The sequence below is a fragment of the Pantherophis guttatus genome, chromosome 1 (assembly GCF_059756535.1).
Source record: "Pantherophis guttatus breed Tessera chromosome 1, ASM5975653v1, whole genome shotgun sequence".
Lineage (NCBI taxonomy): Eukaryota > Metazoa > Chordata > Lepidosauria > Squamata > Colubridae > Pantherophis > Pantherophis guttatus.
Genome location: NC_142063.1, coordinates 12,260,637 through 12,281,378, shown reverse-complemented (window position 1 = coordinate 12,281,378; position 20,742 = coordinate 12,260,637). Strand labels below are relative to the sequence as shown.

General features: G+C 47.8%; 1 protein-coding gene across 1 annotated transcript in view; it reads left to right on the top strand.

Annotated features, from left to right (window-relative positions):
• LOC117668572 (transducin-like enhancer protein 1) overlaps positions 1–20,742 on the top strand; it is a 79,615-nt gene that overhangs the window by 56,168 nt on the left and 2,705 nt on the right. The window contains exons 12-20 of the mRNA XM_087873176.1: positions 715–873; positions 7,910–8,042; positions 10,139–10,320; positions 10,406–10,485; positions 12,204–12,453; positions 14,024–14,271; positions 15,874–16,021; positions 17,986–18,136; positions 19,384–19,460. Coding sequence (XP_087729302.1) covers positions 715–873; positions 7,910–8,042; positions 10,139–10,320; positions 10,406–10,485; positions 12,204–12,453; positions 14,024–14,271; positions 15,874–16,021; positions 17,986–18,136; positions 19,384–19,460 — 1,428 coding nt within the window. The remainder of the gene's footprint in view (positions 1–714; positions 874–7,909; positions 8,043–10,138; positions 10,321–10,405; positions 10,486–12,203; positions 12,454–14,023; positions 14,272–15,873; positions 16,022–17,985; positions 18,137–19,383; positions 19,461–20,742) is intronic.

Below are 20,742 nucleotides of genomic sequence, written 5' to 3'. Positions count from 1 at the left end.
TATTGGATTTATATACTTTCTTATATTCTGTTGGACATATCGGCAGTCCTTGACTTACAGCAGTCATTTAGTGACCGTGCAAAGTTACAACGGCTCTGGAAAAAGTGACTCCTGAGCTTTTTTCACGGTTATGGCATCCCCGCTCATATTTATGACTCATATTTATGACGGTCGCAATGGGGCAAAACTCACTTAACAAACGTCTCACTTAACAACAGACATTTTGGACTCAATTGTGGTCGCAAGTCGAGAACTACCTGTAATAGCTTACCTTCTTCCCCTTGGCGCCCCATAGCAGCGACCCTGTTGGGTGAGTTAGGTTGAAAGAGATCAACAAACCTGGGAGCTCAGTGGGTGACAGTGGGGCGCTCTACTCAATCTCAGCTTAACCTACCTCACAGGGTTGTTGTTGCAGGCACCAGGCGAGAGAGAGAGAGAGCTCTGTCTGCTGCCTGCAGCTTTCAGAGAAGAGGAAGAATTCGAATGCAGTGCAATGAATCGGGAGAAATCAAACTAGGCCGCTTGAACACTTGAGGACTTCAACTCCCAGAATTCCCTTGTTGGGTCTGTGGTGTTCTGGGAGTTGAAGTCTACAGTGGCCAAGGTTGAAAAAAAAAAACACTGGGGGGAAAATGATGAAAATATGAGGGGACGGGGGCAGAAAACAGGGAGGTGAGGAAGATTAAGGCCTAACCTCGGTTCTCTCTACCACAGGATCCTTCTTCGCCTCACAGCGTCCAGTCCTTCTCCTCCCGAGAAAATGGGGTCGATAAAGCCACTCTCCATCGGAAAGAGCTGAGCCACCACAGCCCCACATCCATGGCGTCTTCCAGCAGTGCCTCCCCAACTCGTCCCACCAAGGACCTGGCCACAGTACGTCATGAAGAGGGATGGGTTCCTGGGGTGTGCAGGTGTGGGAGTAGACTACAACTTCCATCATCCCCAGGCAGATACGCCGACAGTAGGGGCTGTCCTTCCGCATCGTGCAATAGCATCCCTCTTTGATGTTAATTTTCATTTAATGCCCGGTGCTTCCCAGATGTTGTGGGAACTACAATTCCCAGAAGTCCTTGCTGCCTGGGAAGGTTGGAAGGGCAGGATTCACATATGGGGGGGCGGGGGGCATCAGCTTGGAGCAGGGGCGGGGTCCTTGGTTCTCTCTGGTTATTATTCTTGAAGACGTTTCATTACCAAACTAGGTAACTCCATCAATGTTAGAAGGGAGTGGAGTTTGTAGAGTGGGGAAGGAAGGAAGGAAGGAAGGAAGGAAGGAAGGAAGGAAGGAAGGAAGGAAGGAAAAGAGGAGGATTGTGGGACCTTTGGTGCTCCCTGAGCTTGGTTGTTTTTCTTACAGACGTTTCATTACCCAACTAGGTAACACCATCAGTGTTAGAAGGGAGTGGGGTTTGTAAAGTCATGGAGAAGGGAAGGAAGGAAGGAAAAGAGGAGGATTGTGGGATCTTTCGTGCTCCCTGAGCTTTCAGACGTTTCATTTCCCAACTAGGTAACGTCATCAGTGCTAGAAGGGAGTGGAGTTTCTAGGGAGGAGGAAGAAGAAGAGGAGGAGGAGGAGGAGGAGGAAGGAAGAGAGAAAGATTGTGAGGTCCTTAGTGCTCTCCAAGCTTGATTGTTTAGACGTTTCATCAACCAACTAGGTAACATCATCAGTGCTAGAAGTGGGGGGTGGTTTATTCTCATTTTATATTCTAGTCTAGCGGCTTGCCCTGTCAATGTTGGTGGGATTCCTTGATTAGGCTGTTGTTTATTGCTGGCTTTGTTTGGCAGTTGTTTGATCTGGGTATTGTTCACTTCTTGATTGTTGGTCTGATGTTAATCTGTGCTTATCTGGTGGTTGATTGCTGGTGGTCTTTTCGTTTCCTCTTTGGTTTTTTGATTGTCTCTTTTGAATGGTGTGTAGATGTTGTTCATCTCTATGTACCTGTTGATGACCCATTTGTCTGACTGCCAAGCTTACAGGAATTCTCTAGCATTTTTGGACTTTCGGCTATCATGGTCACGGTTTCCCAGTTGGAGAAGGTAGCTTTTCACGTCTTTGTTGTTGTTGTGTTGTTAGTTGCGAAGTCGTGTCCGACCCATCGCGACCCCATGGACAACGTTCCTCCAGGCCTTCCCATACTCCGCCATCCTCTGCAGTCCATTTAAGGTCACTCTGACTGCTTCAGTGACTCCATCCAGCCACCTCGTTCTCTGCCGTCCCCTTCTTCTTTTGCCCTCCATCATTCCCAGCATGAGGCTCTTCTCCCAGTGAGTCCTTCCTTCTCATTAGGTGGCCAAAGTATTTGAGTTTCCTCTTCAGGATTCTAAAGAGCAGTCAGGGTTGATCTCCTCTAGGACTGACCGGTTGGATCGCCTTGCAGTCCAAGGGATCTCGCAGGAGTCTTCTCCAGCACCAGAGTTCAAGGGCTCAATTCTTTGGCGCTCGGCCTTCCTTATGGTCCAACTTTCACAGCCATCCATTGCAACTGGGAAAACCATCGCCTTGACTATCTTCCATTAGATCAGTGTTTTTCAAATTTAGCAGTTTTCAAATGGGTAGATCTCAACTCCCAGAATTGATAGCTCGCTTTACGCACCGATGGAAATTCTGATCCCAATGATGGTCATAAGTTGAGGACTAAGGTATCCTGTAGCCTTGGGCAGTGGGTGTGGCCAAGCAGCCTGGATAGTTCCCATTGGCCAGGCCGAAGATTCTCTTAAGACCTGGAGGGCGGGTCGCCCACAGAGTGTTCACCAGCTACACGTAATCCTTGACTTATGACCATACTTGAGCCCAAAACATCTGTTCTTAAGTGAGACATTGGTGACGTTTTGCTCCGTTTTACGAGCTTTCTTGCCTCCGTTGTTAAGCGAATCACCGCGGTTGATCAGTTAGTAACCTGGCTGTGAAATGAATCTGGCTTCCTCCTTGACTTTGCTTGTCCGAAGGTTGCAAAAGGGGATCACATCAACGGTCATAAACGGGAACCAATCGCCAAGCGTCTGAGTTTTGATCACGGGGATGCGGCAAAGGTCATAACTCTGAAAAAAGGGTCCTAAAAATGGCCTTTTGTCAGTGCCGTTGTAACTTGGAACGGTCACTCGACGCATCGTCGTAAGTCGAGGACTGCCTGCACGGCAGAGTCCAATTTCATAGTGCGGTAGAAGGGACTTGAGGCAACAGCTGTTTTCTGCTCCATCGCCCTTCCATAGCTTGCAAAGAGAGAAAGGATGTGGGTTTGTCAAAATCCCTCCCCGAACATCAGGGCTGGATGGAGGCATCTCTCCAATGACTCTCTTGGGACCCTGGAGGCTTTCCAGACCCTGAGCTTGGCAACGGCAGCGCCGACAGCTGCAGGAAAGTTTGGGGAAGCCGGCTGCTGGATTTTCCACATTTGAAGACATATCGGACTTCTCGACACACACACACACACACACACACACACACACCTCCCTTGCAAGCCTCCTGGCCATCCCCCTCCTCCTCTCTGGCAAGATGCCCCCAAAGGCCTCTCCTTCCAAAACTGAAGCTTCTGCCGTGGCGAGAATGCCAAATTCTGGACAGCCTTTTATGAAGATCCCTCTTTTCCTTTTCCTTTTCCTTTTCCTTTTCCTTTTCCTTTTCCTTTTCCTTTCCTTTCTCTATTTCTTTCCTTTCCCTTCCCCCTTTCCTTTCCTTTCCTTCCTCATTTGCTTCTTCCTTCCCTCCCTCTTTTCTTTGTTTCTTTTCTTCCTTCCTTCTTCCTCCCTCCCTCCCTCCTATTCCTCCCTCCTTCCTTCCTTCCTCTCTTATCTCTCCTTTCCTTCCTTTCTTCCTTCCCTTTTCTTTCCTTCCTTTCCTTTCTTTCCCTTTCCTTCCCTTCCTCATTTGCTTCTTCCTTCCTTCCCTCTCTCTTTCCTTCGTTTCTTTTCTTCCTTCCTTCCTTCCTCCCTCCTATTCCTCCCTCCTTCCTTCCTTCCTCTTCTATCTCTCCTCCTTTCCTGTCTCTCCCATCTCTCCTCCTTCCCTTCCTACCCTTCCTTCTTCCTTCCCTTCCTTCCCCTCCCTTCTTCCTTTCCTTCCCTTGTTCCTCCCCTCTTCCTTCCCTTCCCTTCTTCCTTCCTTTCCCTTCCCTTCCCTTCTTCCTTCCCTTCTTCCTTCCCATACCTTTCTTCGTTCCCTTCCCTTCTTCCTTCCCTCTTCCTTCCCATCCCTTCCTTTCCTTCCCTTCGTCCTTCCCTTCCGTTCCCGTTTTCGCAACAGCTCAAATTTTCCTGTGTGTCTTTCATCCCCTGGATTTTATTTACCGTGCCTTACAACCAGCTGTTGTAATTTCCTTTTTACCGCATTCAGGTGTAGTTCAGCTTTTGTTTATGGGCCACTACAGGTAGTCCTCCATTTACAACTGTTTGTTTAGTGACCATCCAAAATTAACAACGGCATTGAAAATAGTGACTTAGGACCGTTTTTCACACTTACGACCGTTGTAGCATCCCCATGGTCACGTGATTTACATTCAGATGCTTGACAACTGACTCACATTTATGACGGTTGCAGTGAGTCACGTGATCTCCTTTTGCGTCCTTCTGACAAGCCAAGTCAATGGGGAAGCCAGATTTCCTTAACAACCGTGTTATTCACTTAACAACTGCAGGGATTCACTTAACGAATGTGGTAAGAAAGGTCGTAAAATGGGGCAAAACTCACTTAACAAATTTCTCACTCAGCAACATAAATTCCGGGCTCAACTGTGGTCGTAAGTCGAGGACTAGCTGTATGGCACCCAAAGCGAAATCCATCAAAATGATTTTACAGCACGCGTGTTAACATTCTTGGCAAACTTCCAGTTTTCCCCGGGTGAAAATCAACTTCCTCTCCTGCTTTAGGGTGGGGTGTTGGTTTTTTTTTTTTCTCCTTCCCTTTTCTGGTTTTTTACTTTGTTTTTTTTTTTTGTCATTTTAACGCTTTCTAACAGATTTGGGGGCATGGCTTCCTTTCGTAGAAGTGCGCTTTGTTTTCCTGGCGCTAGGAGATAACTGTGGTCCGGAGGCAGATTCCGCTATGTGGTATCTCTCTGCAGATAAATGGAGGATTTGTATTGCAAGGATAAAAAGCTTCGTCCGGCCTCTTTGAACGCAAGCTGCGTTCAAGGTCACAGTCTGAAAAACAGGCTGTTTTTCTAAGCGGGTCCTTTCCCCCGAGCATTTTACCAAGGACGTCTCAACGCTCACGTTTCAACAATACGGCGTGACCACAATTGTCTGCAGAGTTCTCAGAATGGCGACAACTATCTTTTAGGTCAGGGGTGTCAAACTGGATTCCTTCGAGGGCCGGATCAGGATTGTAGTTCTTCTCCGCGGGCTGGCCGGGGGTGGGGGGGTGGGGTGGGGAGACGGGACGGATGCCTCCTACAGCACCCCGCTGGCCAAAATGGCAGGGACAGCTTGGGACGGCCTCCTGCAGCACTTTGCTAGCCAAAACACGGGCTACCCAGGGTGAAATCCGAACCAGTTTGCTGTGCACTGCACACCAAATGCACACTGCATGTGCAGTGCGCACTAAAAGGAGGCTTGGGAAGGTAAGTAGAATAGCGAGGAGGGCGGAAATCAGCTGTGGCACGCGATTTAGCTTTGCTAGAAAGCAGGAAATCCTGCTTTCTAGCAAAGCTAAACCTGTTCTGCCCCAGCTACGGACCCCAAAGAACGCAGCACACACAAAGTCGGTTCAAACCTTAGTTTACTGAATAAACCAGTCTTTTACAACAACGGCTGTTAATTAACTGCATTAACGGCCGCCAAGAATTCAAGGAATAATAACTGAAAGCTTACTATGGTTGGCAGAATGCCCAGAAGCAATTTGCAGGAAGCTGATAAGATAAGCAAGACAAGGCACGAAGGTATGTGAACGAAGTTGTTCCCTACAAATTGCATCAGTCGGAGTTCCTCCTTAAATAGGCTAAGGGAGTGGCCAATTAGCCCCCAAGCCTTACTCTCGAGGAGACCTCCTCCTGAGGAGCCACTCCTGCCTTTTGGCAGCTCTGTGCACCCGTGCATCGAGCAGAGGCTCCTCCTTTTCGTCCTCTTCACTTAAGGGAGCTTCTGGAGGTTCTGAAGGCCCTGGCTGAATCCCCGCCTCTGGCACCACATCTTTTCCAGCCTCCTCATTGTCCGACTCAAGTGCCAGCTGATAGGCTGCTGGCGTAGCACCACACCAGCCTCCTCGCTGTCTGAATCAGCTACTAGCTGCACAGGCCGTGTACGGCCCACAATAAAACCATACGGCACAGCTGATGGTCGGAAATACTTTTTTTTAACTGCCAGTTCACCCTGAACCGGTAGCTTTTTAAACTGCTGGTTCAACGAACCGGTAGCTAACTAACAGAATGCTGCAAGGGGCTGTCCAGGCTGAAAACGGGGTGTGGGGAGGCCATGTGCGGCCCCCAACCCCCATGCCCCGTTTTGGCTGCCAGAGGCACCATGCTATTTCCAGGACGGCCAGATTTAAGGCTGGATATACGGCTTGTGGGCCTTGTGTTTGACACCCATGTTATAGGTGGTCCTAAACTTACAAACATTGTTTTAATGATCATTCGAAGCCACGATGGCATTTAAAAAATTGACTTATGTCTGGTCCTTGCCCTTACGACCGTTACAGCATCCCCACGGTCTCTTGATCAAAATTCAGGCGCTGGGCAGCCTGCACATATTTAAAACAATTGCAGTGACCCAGAGTCATGTGATCAGTCAACCCATCAGGATAGAGCTGGAAGGGACCTTGGAGGTCTTCTAGTCCAACCCCCTGCTCGAGCAGGAGATCCTATACCCGTGATGGCGAACCTATGGCACGCGTGCCACAGGTGGCATGCGGAGCCATATCTGTGGGCATGTGAGCGTTGCCCTAGCTCAGCTCCAGCACACATGCGCGCGCCAGGCAGCTAATTTTTAGGCCTTCCGGGCCCACCGGAAGTTGGGAAATGGGCTGTTTCCGGCCTCCGGAGGGCCTCTGGTGGGGTGGGGAAGGTCGTTTTCGCCCTCCCCAGGCTCCAAGAAAGCCTCTGGAGCCTGGGGGGGCGGAAAACAGGCCTACCGGGCCCACCAGTAACCTTTTTGCCATTGTGTGCCAAAAGCAGTGGGAGCGCGGGGGAGGGGGTTGTCGTGCGCCCCCGCATGGACCGGGGAGGCATTGAATTATGGGTGTGGACATGCACGCGTGTGACTTCCCCACGCTTCCAGCACGTGATAGCAAAAAAGGTTAGCCATCACTGTCCTATACCATTTCAGACCAGTGACTGTCCAGTCTCTTCTTTAAAACCTCCAGGGATGGAGCCCCGTGTCAGCACTTCAAGCTGCATTTACTCTAGTGCTGACATAAGAAGGAGAAGCAGAGACATCTGAAAAGGGACGTTTGACATTTCACCTACTTCTTTTCCCTGGAGATAATATCCCCTAGGAGATGGGATGGGAGGGGGGAAATTCCTTTGAGCTGGAGCAGTAGATTAGGGGTAGAGTGACTTGCAAGATGGCCAATGAGTGCAGGGGAGTGGGGAACGGAAAGGGAGGGTTTTGGGTCTGGAAGTCAGTGTTGGCTACGATGAGTCGGACTTTGAATGTCATGCTGAATAAATGGGAGTTTTCTTCAAAGACTTTGTTTGAAATGCAATTTATTTGAGACGACCTCGAAACCTGACACCCCGTTTGTGACCTTCCCAGCCGGCTTCTGACCAGTAAATTCAAAGTTGACCACACAAAAATTTGATTTAGTTTGATGAGGCAGAAAAGCGGTAAATTTTGTCAAAATCATTTAGACAGGAAGAAATGCAAATGATTTTGAGGGTCGGTGTTGCCCATGGAAAGCTGAGGTGTCAAATAGAAATAAATAAGCATTTTATTTTATTTTCTATTTTCGTGTAAATAAATAAGCAGTATTTTGCAGGTAGAGAAAGCAGTCACCCCCGGTTTGAAGTCCAACACCCCAAATTCCCAAGGCGAAGGAACCATGCCTGGATCTTCTGGAACCCTCTCCCAGTTCCGTCCAGGAGTAACAAAGCAGTCGGTGGAATCACTCGGTAATCATCTTCATTTAACGACCCCACCATCCCTTGCGGGGTGGAGCCTGAGCAACTGAATGGAGCTAGCAGAGTGTTTTAATGGCCGGATGCCCTTCCTGTCGCCAGTGCAGAGTTTTGTTCAGCAGATATATTCTCAGGGTGCCCAGAGAGAGAAATATCTGCCTCTACCTAGGATCGAACTCACAGCCTCCTGCTTGGTAATAGAGCGAGCAGATTTTCATACTACCCCTGGGTGTAGAATTCTGGGTGTATTTAAACTCCCAGAATTCGTCAGCCCAGATCTGAGGACTTAAACTCCCAGAATTCCTCAGATAAGATCTGTGGACTTAAAGCTCCCAGAATTCCTTAGCCCAGATCTGTGGATTTAAACTCGCAGAATTTCTCAACCCAGATCTGTGGACTTCAACTCCCAGAATTCCTCAGACAAGATCTGTGGACTTAAAGCTCTCAGAATTCCTTAGCCCAGATCTGTGGATTTAAACTCCCAGAATTCCTCAACCCATGAAAGATTATTTAATAAAATTTCTGGATTCTTTTTGCCATATGGACTAAAGGCTTCGGTTTTTCTGGGCATTAGATGGATGAAGAAAAATCTATTGTCCTTTTAATAATCTATTGTTTTAAAAACAGCCAGTATTGAGAAATTTTCTTGGTTCCTGTTTCACAAAATTTCTGGATCCATCATAAGGACTAGAAACTTAAAGCAATTTCCATTGGATTAACAAAGAGGTTGCAAAGGTGCTTTGTGTGTGTGGAGAAAAGCATTTGTGGCAGGAAGTCACCACTGTAGGGCTGTTAAGAAGGCAGTAAAAAAATAAAAATAAAATGGAGGACCAAGGTTATCTGAAGGAAGATGAGAAACCGATGAAAGGGACAGTTTTAAAGCACCCCTGTCAATAAGCTCATAAAAATTACTAGCAGGCTAAAGTGGTTGGCCAGAATGTTAATTGGCTTAGAGTGGGTAACTCGCAGCTTATTTATTTTTTAAGGTTGGGCCTGAGAGTGTGGGTGAGAGTGAGAGAGCGAAAGGGGAGTTAAATTGAAATGCAGGTCTGCTTTTAAGACTGAATTTCTCAACCTCAGCAACTTCAAGAGGTGTGGACTTCAATACCCAGAATTCCTCAGTCCAGATCTGTGGATTTAAACTCCCAGAATTCCTCAGACAAGATCTGTGGACTTCAACTCCCAGAATTCCTCAGACAAGTTCTGTGGACTTAAAGCTCCCAGAATTCTTCAACCCAGATCTGTGGACTTCAACTCCCAGAATTCCTCAGACAAGATCTGTGGATTTAAACTCCCAGAATTCCTCAGACAAGATCTGTGGATTTAAACTCCCAGAATTCCTCAACCCAGATCTGTGGACTTCAACTCCCAGAATTCCTTAGCCCAGATCTGTGGATTTAAACTCCCAGAATTCCTCAACCCAGATCTGTGGACTTCAACTCCCAGAATTCCTCAGACAAGATCTGTGGACTTCAACTCCCAGAATTCCTCAGACAAGATCTGTGGATTTAAACTCCCAGAATTCCTCAACCCAGATCTGTGGACTTCAACTCCCAGAATTCCTCAGACAAGATCTGTGGACTTCAACTCCCAGAATTCCTCAGATAAGATCTGTGGACTTCAACTCCCAGAATTCCTCAGACAAGATCTGTGGATTTAAACTCCCAGAATTCCTCAACCCAGATCTGTGGACTTCAGCTCCCAGAATTCCTCAGATAAGATCTGTGGACTTCAACTCCCAGAATTCCTCAGACAAGATCTGTGGACTTAAAGCTCTCAGAATTCCTTAGCCCAGATCTGTGGATTTAAACTCCCAGAATTCCTCAACCCAGATCTGTGAACGTCGACTTCCAGAATTCCTCAGACAAGATCTGTGAACGTCGACTCCCAGAATTCCTCAGTCCAGATCTGTGGACTTCAACTCCCAGAATTCCTCAGCCTAGATTTGTGGACTTCAACTCCCAGAATTCCCCTGACTGGCCAGGGAATCTTGGGACTTGAAGTCCATACAGTTGCTAAGACTGAGAAACAAGATATAATTTGAAGCAGTTGGGGAAAACGAACGAGAGAATCTTCTCTTTCGGTTTCAGCTTTGAGCCTTCGGAATCCGCTCACCATCCAGAGCTCCTATCAAGCCGCTTTTAACGTTGCCCATGTTTCAGTCAACGGCGACATGGTGGGCACCGGAGCCTACGCCGGGCTGCACCTGGTCTCCCCCCAGCTGAACGGGGCCGCCGTCGTGGGGACGGGCAGCTACGGGCGTTCCCCTTTGGTGAGTCTGTGGGGAGAAGCCCCCTTGCAGGGAAGAGGGGGTGGGGGCTTCCTTGGTATTAACCGAAGTTCCTCTGTCCTTCTAGGTAGCTTATGATCCTCACGTGCATTTGAGAGCTTCCGGCCTTTCCGCAGGAATGCAAGCCAGCATGTCTTCTGCCAAGCCGTAAGTGTGTGCAAGGAGGTCAGCAATGGGCCCCCTTTGAGAGCAGGGGGGCCGAATCAAGCCCCTGCCCACCCCACCCCCTCTCTGGGACGGTGGTCCTGGACATTATGCACGGCAAAAATTCCAAACTTCCTTTCTTTCCTTCTCTCTTTCTTTCTTTTGCCTTCTCCCTTCCCTTGTCTCGTTCCCTTCCCTTCCTTTCCTTTTTCCCTTCCCTCTCTTCTTCCCTTTCCTCTTTCCTTTCCTTCCTTTCCTTTCCCCCTGCCCTTCCCTTCCTTTTCTTTCCCTTTTCCCTTTCCTTCCTTTCTCTCTTCCCTTTCTTTGCTCTCCCTCTTCCTTTCCTTTTCTTTCCCTCTTTTCTTCCCTTTTCCTCTTTCCTTTCCTTTCCTTACTTTCCTTTCCCCCTGCCCTTTCCCTTCCTTTTCTTTCCCTTTCCTTCCTTTCTCTCTTCCTTTCCCTTCCTTTCCCTCTTTTCTTCCCTTTCCTCTTTCCTTTCCTTCCTTTCCTTTCCCCCTGCCCTTTCCCTTCCTTTTCTTTCCCTCTTCCCTTTCCTTCCTTTCTCTCTTCCTTTCTCTTCCCTTTCTTTGCTCTCCCTCTTCCTTTCCCTTCCTTTCCCTCTTTTCTTCCCTTTTCCTCTTTCCTTTCCTTTCCTTATTTTCCTTTCCCCCTGCCCTTTCCCTTCCTTTTCTTTCCCTTTCCTTCCTTTCTCTCTTCCTTTCCCTTCCTTTCCCTCTTTTCTTCCCTTTCCTCTTTCCTTTCCTTCCTTTCCTTTCCCCCTGCCCTTCCCTTCCTTTTCTTTCCCTCTTCCCTTTCCTTCCTTTCTCTCTTCCCTTTCTTTGCTCTCCCTCTTCCTTTCCTTTTCTTTCCCTCTTTTCTTCCCTTTTCCTCTTTCCTTTCCTTACTTTCCTTTCCCCCTGCCCTTTCCCTTCCTTTTCTTTCCCTCTTCCCTTTCCTTCCTTTCTCTCTTCCTTTCTCTTTCCTTTCTTTGCTCTCCCTCTTCCTTTCCCTTTCTTCCCTTTCCCTCTCCTTCCCTTCCCTTTCCCTCTTCCCTTCCTTTCTCTCTTCCTTTCTCTTCCCTTTCTTTGCTCTCCCTCTTCCTTTCCCTTTCTTTCCCTCTTTTCTTCCCTTTCCTCTTTCCTTTCCTTTCTTTCCTTTCCCCCTGCCCTTTCCATTCCTTTTCTTTCCCTCTTCCTTTCTCTCTTCCTTTCTCTTCCCTTTCTTTGTTCTCCCTCTTCCTTTCCCTTCCTTTCCCTCTTTTCTTCCCTTTCCCTCTCCTTCCCTTCCCTTTCCTTCCTTTCCCTCTTCCCTTCCTTTCTCTTCCCTTTCTTTGCTTTCCCTCTTCCCTTCTGTCTCTTTCCCTCTTTTCTTCCCTTCCTCCTTTCTTTCCTTCCCCTTCCTTTCTGTTCCCTCTTTTCTTCCTTCTTTCCTTCCCTTGTCCTTCCTTCCAGGATCCATCCAGCTGCTATTAAACTGCTCTTAATGTTGCTGGGAGGGGTGGGGGTGGATTTTAAACATTTTAGCCGAGATCCAGATAGAGAGAAATATCAAAAGAGGGGAATATCCAGAGGGCCAACAGTTCAGAGCTTCAAAGAGCTGGGCTTAATATCTGATCTCGCCTTCCAGATGTTGCTTTGGTTGCAGCCCCTCAAGCGGCCCTCTTCCCCAGGGTCCTTTATGGGCTGCATCTGTAAGTGAGCCTTCTCTGTCCTCCCACCCAGAGCCTACTCCTTCCACGTAAGCGCTGACGGGCAGATGCAGCCGGTGCCCTTCCCTCCCGACGCCCTGATCGGCTCCGGCATCCCCCGCCACGCCCGCCAGCTCCACACGCTCTCCCACGGCGAGGTGGTCTGTGCCGTCACCATCAGCAATTCCACCCAGCACGTCTACACGGGGGGCAAAGGCTGCGTCAAGGTCTGGGACGTGGGGCAGCCGGGCACCAAGACCCCCGTGGCACAGCTGGACTGCCTGGTAAGCGAAGCTGGAGCCTCCCTGAATGATCGGGTGCAAAAGCATGGGGCGGGTTGGATTTTATGATGTTCCTTCCCCAGCACTTTCTTTTTCTTCCCTCCTTCTCCTTACTTCTGTCTCTTCCCTTCCCCATCTTTCCATTTCCCCTTTCCTTCTTTCCTTCATGCCTGCCTGCCTGTCTTCCTTCCTTCCTTCCTTCACTTCTTCCCTTTCCTTCCTTCTCTCTCCTCTCTTTTTCCTTCCTTTCTTCTTGCTTTTTTCCTTCCTTCTCTCTTTCCTTCCCTCGCCTCCCTTCCATCTTCCTTTGCTCCCACCCTCTTCTCTCTTCTCTCTCCCTCTTTCCTTGTCTATGCTTCCATCTTTTTCCTTCTTTCTTTCTTTCCTTCCTTCCTTCCTGTCCTCCATCTCCTTCCTTCCTTCCTTTCCTCCCTCCCTCGCCTCCTCCCTCCCCCTCCCCTCCCTCCTTGTTTGTTGTCCCCCATCTCCCTCCCTCCTACCTGCCTGCCTGGCTTCATTCATTCATTCATTCATTCATTCACTTCTTCCCTTTCCTTCCTTCTCTCTCCTCTCTTTTTCCTTTCTTTCTTCCTTCTCTTTCCCTTGCTTTTTTCCTTCCTTCTCTTTCCTTCCCTCGCCTCCCTTCCATCTTCCTTTGCTCCCACCCTTTTCTCTCTTCTCTCTCCCTCTTTCCTTGTCTATGCTTCCATCTCCTTCCTTCTTTCTTTCCTTCCTTCCTGTCCTCCATCTCCTTCCTTCCTTTCCTCCCTCCCTCGCCTCCTCCCTCCCCCTCCCCTCCCTCCTTGTTTGTTGTCCCCCATCTCCCTCCCTCCTGCCTGCCTGCCTGGCTTCATTCATTCATTCATTCATTCATTCCCTTTCCTTCCTTCCCTCTCCTCTCTTTTTCCTTTCCTTCTCTTTCCCTTGCTTTTTTCCTTCCTTCTCTTTCCTTCCCTCGCCTCCCTTCCATCTTCCTTTGCTCCCACCCTCTTCTCTCTTCTCTCTCCTTCTTTCCTTGTCTATGCTTCCATCTCCTTCCTTCTTTCTTTCCTTCCTTCCTTCCTGTCCTCCATCTCCTTCCTTCCTTTCCTCCCTCCCTCTCCCTCTCCCTCCCTCCTTGTTTCTTGTCCCCCATCTCCCTCCCTCCCTCCCTCCCTCCCTTCCTTCCTTCCTTCCTTCCTTCCTTCCTTCCTTCCTTCCTTCTTGTAGTAATCAACTGAAAGGAAACCCACCCACACCAGCTATTTCCCTAGCTTTAAATCTCTCTGGGCAATGCTCACCCTCACCAGAAACGCTTATGGTGTTTTATAGCATCAGTTCTTCACGCTGACATCTAGATTTAAAGTTGGGCTCTCTGATTTTTACGGCTCCCCTACCTTTCCTCCTGCTTTTAAATCCTCACCGAAGGAGTCGGGAACTTCTCTTTTTCAGCCTCTTCGGATGCTCAAGAAAGGAGGAACGGAATCTTTTCCCAGAGAGCAATTTTGTGGGCCTCCTGCCCCTCGCAAGGGATGGGAATGCCGTTCTTCCCCCCCACCCTTCCTGATTTTCCTCTTTTCTCCCCCCACCCCAGAACCGAGATAATTACATCCGATCCTGCAAGCTTCTTCCCGACGGCCACAGCCTCATCGTTGGGGGGGAGGCCAGCACCTTGTCCATCTGGGACCTGGCGGCCCCCACGCCCCGGATCAAAGCCGAGCTGACCTCCTCCGCCCCGGCCTGCTACGCTCTGGCCATCAGCCCTGACGCCAAAGTCTGCTTCTCCTGCTGCAGCGACGGCAACATCGTGGTCTGGGATCTGCAGAACCAAACCCTGGTTCGGTAAGGATTCTCATCCGGACCGAAGAACTGCCATGACCGCTTTGCGGGGGGGAAAGCACCAACGCCGGGCAGTGGTGGGATTCGAATAATTTAACAACCGTTTCTCTGCCCTAATGACTGGGTGGGTGGGCGTGGCCAGGGGTGTGTGACAGGCAGCACTGCCTCCTGCACCCTCTGGGAGAAAAAACTGGCTGGGGGGGGGCAGATGCGCCCCCCTCCCATTTTACCCTATTTTGGGCCTAGTAGGCCTCCCTGCACTTACCTGGAAGCCAAAATGGGGCGCATGGGGACTCAGGGGAGGGGAGGGGCCATCCAGCAATTTAACTACCGGTTTTCCCGAACCGGCTGAATCCCACCACTGACACCACTGGCTTCCACTGGTCACCAGACTTTGACTGGCCAGTCTTTGCGGGTCCCACTTTAAACAGACAGGGCCGTGGTTTCCTTTAATATTGCAGTTAAACCGAATCGTTGGAAGTATTTCAATATTTCTGGATTGGATCAACGAAAAGGGGGACGCAAGGGAAGAACGTTTGTGTTACGGAACGTAAAACCCGGTTCCCTAACACAAAAACAACCTTCCAAAGGATGCCAATTATTTATAGTGTCAAACTCGAGGGCCCCGGCTCCTGCAACCCTCTGCCAAGCTCCGTTTTCACTGGTCAGAGCACTTGGGCCACCAAAAGCACCCCCGACATGAGTGACATCAAGCTGTGGGGGGCAAACACAACCCCGATGTGGCCCTCAATGAAATCGAGTTTGACACCCCTGATTTATAGGGTGTCTCCAATATTGGCAATTTCTTTCTAGTTTGGGTATTTCTAGTGGGCATGGCTATGAAATGCCCTCAGGTATACTTTTCATGGCCATAAGGACTAGGAACTTGTATGAGTTTGGTAAAAGAGTCCCTGAATATAATTCTACATCCGTGGAATGGGAATGTTTTTTTTTATTGTTGTTCATGATTCTCCTCCTTTCCATCCTCTTCCTCCATTTTTCTTCTCTTCTTCCTCCTCCTCTACTTCTTTTTCCCTTCTTCCATCTCTTTTCTTCCTGCTCCTATTTCTTCTTCCCTTTCCTCTTCTCATCCTCCTCCCACACTGCTTCTCTTCTTCCTCTTCTTCATCCTCCTTCCTTCTCCTCTTTCTTCTCTTTTTCTTCCTCCTCTTCTCTTCCGTTTTCCACTTTTTCCCTCTTCTGTGCTGCTTCCCTTCTCTTTTTCCTCCATCTCTTCTTCCTTTTCTTTTTTCTTTTGCTCCTGTTCTGCCTCTTCCTCCTCCTCTCTCCCTCCTCCGTTGCTTCTATTCTTCCTCCTCCTTGTCCTCCTCCTCCTTCTCTTCTCCCATTTCCTCCTTTTCCTCCTCTTTGTCTCTTCCGCCTATTCTTCTTTCTCTCCCTCTTCTCCCTCCTCCTTTTCCTCCCTTGTTTCTTTACTTCCTTCTCTTCTCCTTCCTCCACCTCCTTTTCCTCCTCTTCCTTTCTGTCTTCCTCTCTTCCTCCTCCAATGCTTCTTTTCTTCCTTCCCTTTTTCCTTCTCCCTCTTCTTCTCCTCTTCCTCCTCCTTTGTCTTCTCCCCCTCCACTTCTTCTCCTCTCCCTCCAGACAGTTCCAGGGTCACACGGACGGGGCGAGCTGCATTGACATTTCCAACGATGGCACCAAACTCTGGACCGGTGGTTTGGATAACACCGTCCGGTGCTGGGACCTCCGCGAAGGCCGGCAGCTGCAGCAACACGACTTCAGTTCCCAGGTTAGCTGGGGAAAAGGAGGGAAAACCAGGTTAGGGAGCTAAGAAGGATGACCCAGCTACTTTGGGAACTTATTTATTTTATTATTTTATTTTATTAAATTTCTATACCGCCCTTCTCCTGAAGGACTCAGGGCGGTGAACAGCCACAAGATAAAACACATAAATACAAAAATTTAAAATGAATTAAAAACGAATTAAATCATTTGGCTGAATTTAAAATACCCCATAATTTAAAACAAATTAAAATTTACATTTAAAAAGGGGAGAAGATTTAGGCCAGGCCAGCTTGATGGAATAAGAAAGTCTTAAGCGTGTGACGGAAGGTGCGCAGATCCGTATCTCCGGGGGGAGCTCGTTCCAGATTGTAGGTGCCCCCACAGAGAAGGCTCTCCCCCTAGGGGCCGCCAGTCGACATTGTTTGGCCAACGGCACCCGGAGGAGCCCCTCTCTATGGGAGCGTACTGGCCAGTGGGAGGCTATTGGTGGTAGTAGGCGGTCCCGTAGATAACCAGGTCCTAAGCCATGGAGCGCTTTAAAGGTGATAACCAAGACCTTGAAGCGCACACGGAAGACCACCGGGAGCCAGTGCAGCTCGCGCAGGAGAGGTGTTACATGGGAACTCCACGTCGCTCCCATTACCCCCCCGCGCGGCCGCACTCTGCGCCAGTTGGAGCCTCCGGGTGCACCTCAAGGGGAGCCCCATGTAGAGAACGTTACAATAGTCCAGACGAGAGGTGACGAGGGCATGAGTGACCGTGCGTAACGAGTCCCGATCCAGAAAGGGATGCAACTGGCAGATCAGGCGAACCTGATGAAAAATCCTCCCGGTCACGGCCGTCAAGTGCTCTTCTAAAGACAGCCATGAATCCAGGAGGACACCCAAGTTTGCGAGCCCTTTCTGTGGGGGCCAATGATTCGCCCCCAATAGTCAGCAATGGCACCAGCTGACTATATCGGGATGTCGGAAACCACAGCCACTTGTGGTATTTAATGTCAGAAAGCCTGTAAACTTGCAGACAAGTCCTCAACTTACGACCACAGAATTTCTGTTGCTAAGTGAGGAAATTTGTTAAGTGGGATTTGACCAGTTTTACGACCTTTCTTGCCACAGTCGCTAAGGGAATCACTGCGGTTGTTAAATTGGTTGTGAAGTGAACCTGGCTTCCCTGTTGACTTTGCTTGTCAAGAAGGTCGCAAAAGGGGATCACATGACCCCAGGACATATGAACCAGTTGTCAAAAATATCTGAATGTCAATCACATGACCCTGGGGATGCTGCAACGGTCATAACTATGAAAAACTGCTCCTAAGTCACTTTTTTCAGTGCTGTTGTAAGTTAGAATGGTCACTAAATGAACTGTCGTAAGTTGAGGACAGGCTTCCGTCTTCCTTCTGCTCTTGTTAACTTTATCTCTTGTGGAAACCATCCTGCTGTCAGGTTTCGAGATCGTCTCAAATAAATTGCATTTCAAACAAAGTCTTTGATGAAAATCTCCCATTTATTAAGCACGACATTCTAACTCCGACTCCATCGCAGCCAACACTGACTTCCAGACCCAAAACCCTCCCTTTCCTTTCCCCACTCCTCTGCACTCATTGGCCATCTTCCAAGTCACTCTACCCCTAATCTACTGCTCCAGCTCAAAGGAATTTCCCCCCTCCCATCCCATCTCCTAGGGGATATTATCTCCAGGGAAAATAAGTAAGTGAAAAGTCAAACGTCCCTTTCCAGACGCCTCCTCTTCTCCTTCTTATGTTAGCACTAGAGTAAATGCAGCTTGAAGTGCTGACACCTGCCTCTTACCTGGCTTTCGGTGAGATTGCGACCTCATCAAGCTTTGGTCATCATGAGGACTAGAAACTTCGGGCTGGATTTGGGGTCGCTTTTAGTTTCTGTTTCCGTTTCCTTTGCTTGGGTTGCAAGGATCCCATCTTTCTTCTCCTCTCTCTCTCTCTCTCTCCAGATCTTCTCCCTGGGCTACTGCCCCACAGGAGAGTGGCTGGCGGTCGGGATGGAGAGCAGCAACGTGGAAATCCTCCACGTGACGAAATCGGAGAAGTACCAGTTGCACCTTCACGAGAGCTGCGTCCTCTCCCTGAAGTTCGCTTCCTGTGGTGGGTATCACTCCTTAAAGGGGCTTCTTTCACCCCTCGGCATTCCTGCTTCTGCGGGAAGATGCACTCGCTCCGTGTTTTCCCACTTCTACCCTCCAAACGACGCTATAGGGCACTGCACACCAGAACAACTAGACACAAGGGCAGTTTTCCCCCGAACGCCATCACTCAGCTAAACAACTGATTCCCACACTATTTACTAAGACCGTATTACTATTCTTCTTCTCATCCTTCCTATTACCTATCTCTTCCCACTTAGGACTATAACCTCGTTGTATCTTTACGATTTGTATTCTTTTATTTAGTTTCCTAGTATGATGTTGATTGCTTATTTAGTATCCTGTGACTATCACGAAGTGTTGTATCTTATGTTTCTTGGTGAATGTATTTTATTTTAATGTACAACAAGAGCATATGCACCAAAGACAAATTCCTTGTGTGTCCAATCCCACTTGGCCAATAAAGAATTCTATTCCATCCTATCCTATCCTATCCTATCCTATCCTATCCTATCCTATCCTATCCTATCCCATTCAGTTCTGTTCTATTCTATTCTATTCTATTCTATTCTATTCTATTCTATTCTATTCTATTCTATTCTAATTCTTATTCTGTTCCTATTCAGTTCTAATTCTTATTCTATTCTATTCTATTCTAATAATTCAATTCTAATTCTTATTCTATCCCTATTCTAATTCTTATTCTATTCTATTCATTCTATTCTAATTCTTATTCTATTCCTATTCAATTCTAATTCTTATTCTATCCCTATTCTAATTCTAATTCTTATTCTATTCATTCTATTCTATTCTATTCTATTCTATTCATTCTATTCTAATTCTTATTCTGTTCCTATTCAATTCTAATTCTTACTCTATTCTATTCTGTTCTATTCTATTCTATTCTATTCTATTCTATTCTATTCTATTCTATTCTATTCTAATAATTCTATTCTAATTCTTATTCTATCCCTATTCTAATTCTTATTCTATTCTATTCTATTCTATTCTATTCTATTCTATTCTATTCTATTCTAGTGGACTTCGAGTTGAAGTCCACCTGTCTTAAAATGGCGGAGTTTACTGATGAATTTTATTGCACATTGCCCTAGATTACCCAGAACCATTGAATAGCTAGTTTCAAACAAACTCCCTAACTGAGTTTGTCTGATCTTGGGGGGGGAAAGCTGACCAAGATCAGACCTCGAATAGACCCATAAGCTTTGCTTCCATTTCTCTCACATACAGGCAAATGGTTTGTCAGCACTGGGAAGGACAATCTGCTAAACGCCTGGCGGACCCCTTACGGCGCCAGCATATTCCAGGTAAGAGTTGAACCCTGTTCCTTAAAATGATGCAAAGCTTTAACTGGTTAATTCCAATTAATCCAATTAAAAATGTTTAAGAATTAAAAAATTCCAATTAATCAGCGGAACGACTTGCCTCCAGAGGTTGTGAATGCTCCAATACTGGAAGTTTTTAAGAAGAGATTGGATAACCCTTTGTCTGAAGTGGTGTAGGATTTCTTGCCTAAGCAGGGGGTTGGACTAGAAGACCTCCAAGGTCCCTTCCAACTCTGTTATTCTAAGCTAGCCTTTTCTATTTCTATTTCTATTCTATTGGTTCTGTTGGTTAACTTTTAATCTTCTACATTTTATCCTGTAATTTGGAAAGTGGGAGGGCTGCTCATAAAAAAGCTATTTTTAAATGTGGAGGTCGTGTTTGTTTATTGATTAAAAAAGCGAAAAAGTTTGCAAAAGGGGAATCACATGACCCCGGGATCCTGCTACCGTCATAAATATGAGTCCGTAGCCAAGCATCTGAATTTTGATCACGTGATCATGAAGAAAGCTACAAAGGTTATAACTGTGAAAAATGGTCGTGTCCCTTTTTTCCAGCGCCATTGTAACTTTAAACAGTCACTAAATGAACGGTTGTAAGTCGAGGACCACCTGTGGAAAGTCTAGTTAGACCAGAGGTCTGCAACCTTAAGAGCCATTTGGACCCGTTTCCCACAGAAAAGAAAACACCGGGAGCCACAAAACCTTTCTCATGCCTGACTATTTCTTGAGCGGCCACAAAACTAGCATATGTAGTTGAATTAAACGTTCTGTTTTCTTCTGAAACTTTTCTTTTCTTGCATTTATCCATGGTTGGCCTACCGGGGGTTGAAAAGCTCAATAAATCGCGTGCTGGCAGGTGTCGCACATTGGCGGTTGTGACGCATATTTTGAGTGACAGAGCTGCAGCAGAGGGGTGAAAGAGCCACACGCGGCTCCAGAGCCACAGGTTGCTGACCCGTGAGTTAGACAATGGCTACAGATAGTCCTTGACTTGCAACAGTGCCATTTAGTGACCGTTCGAAGCAGGGGTGGGTTCTAAAAAATTTTTACTACCGGTTCTGTGGTTCGTGTCTTATTTTGTGGGCGTGGTTTGATGGTCATGTGACAATTCTTTAGGATTTAGCAGAGGTACTGGTCTACCAGGCTTTTAACTGCTTGCAGAGCTGTACCGGTCTACCCATTTGTTTTTTGAGGCACCGGTCTACTCATTTATTTATTTATTTATTTTTGCTTTAATTTATATGCCGCCCTTCTCCGGAGACTC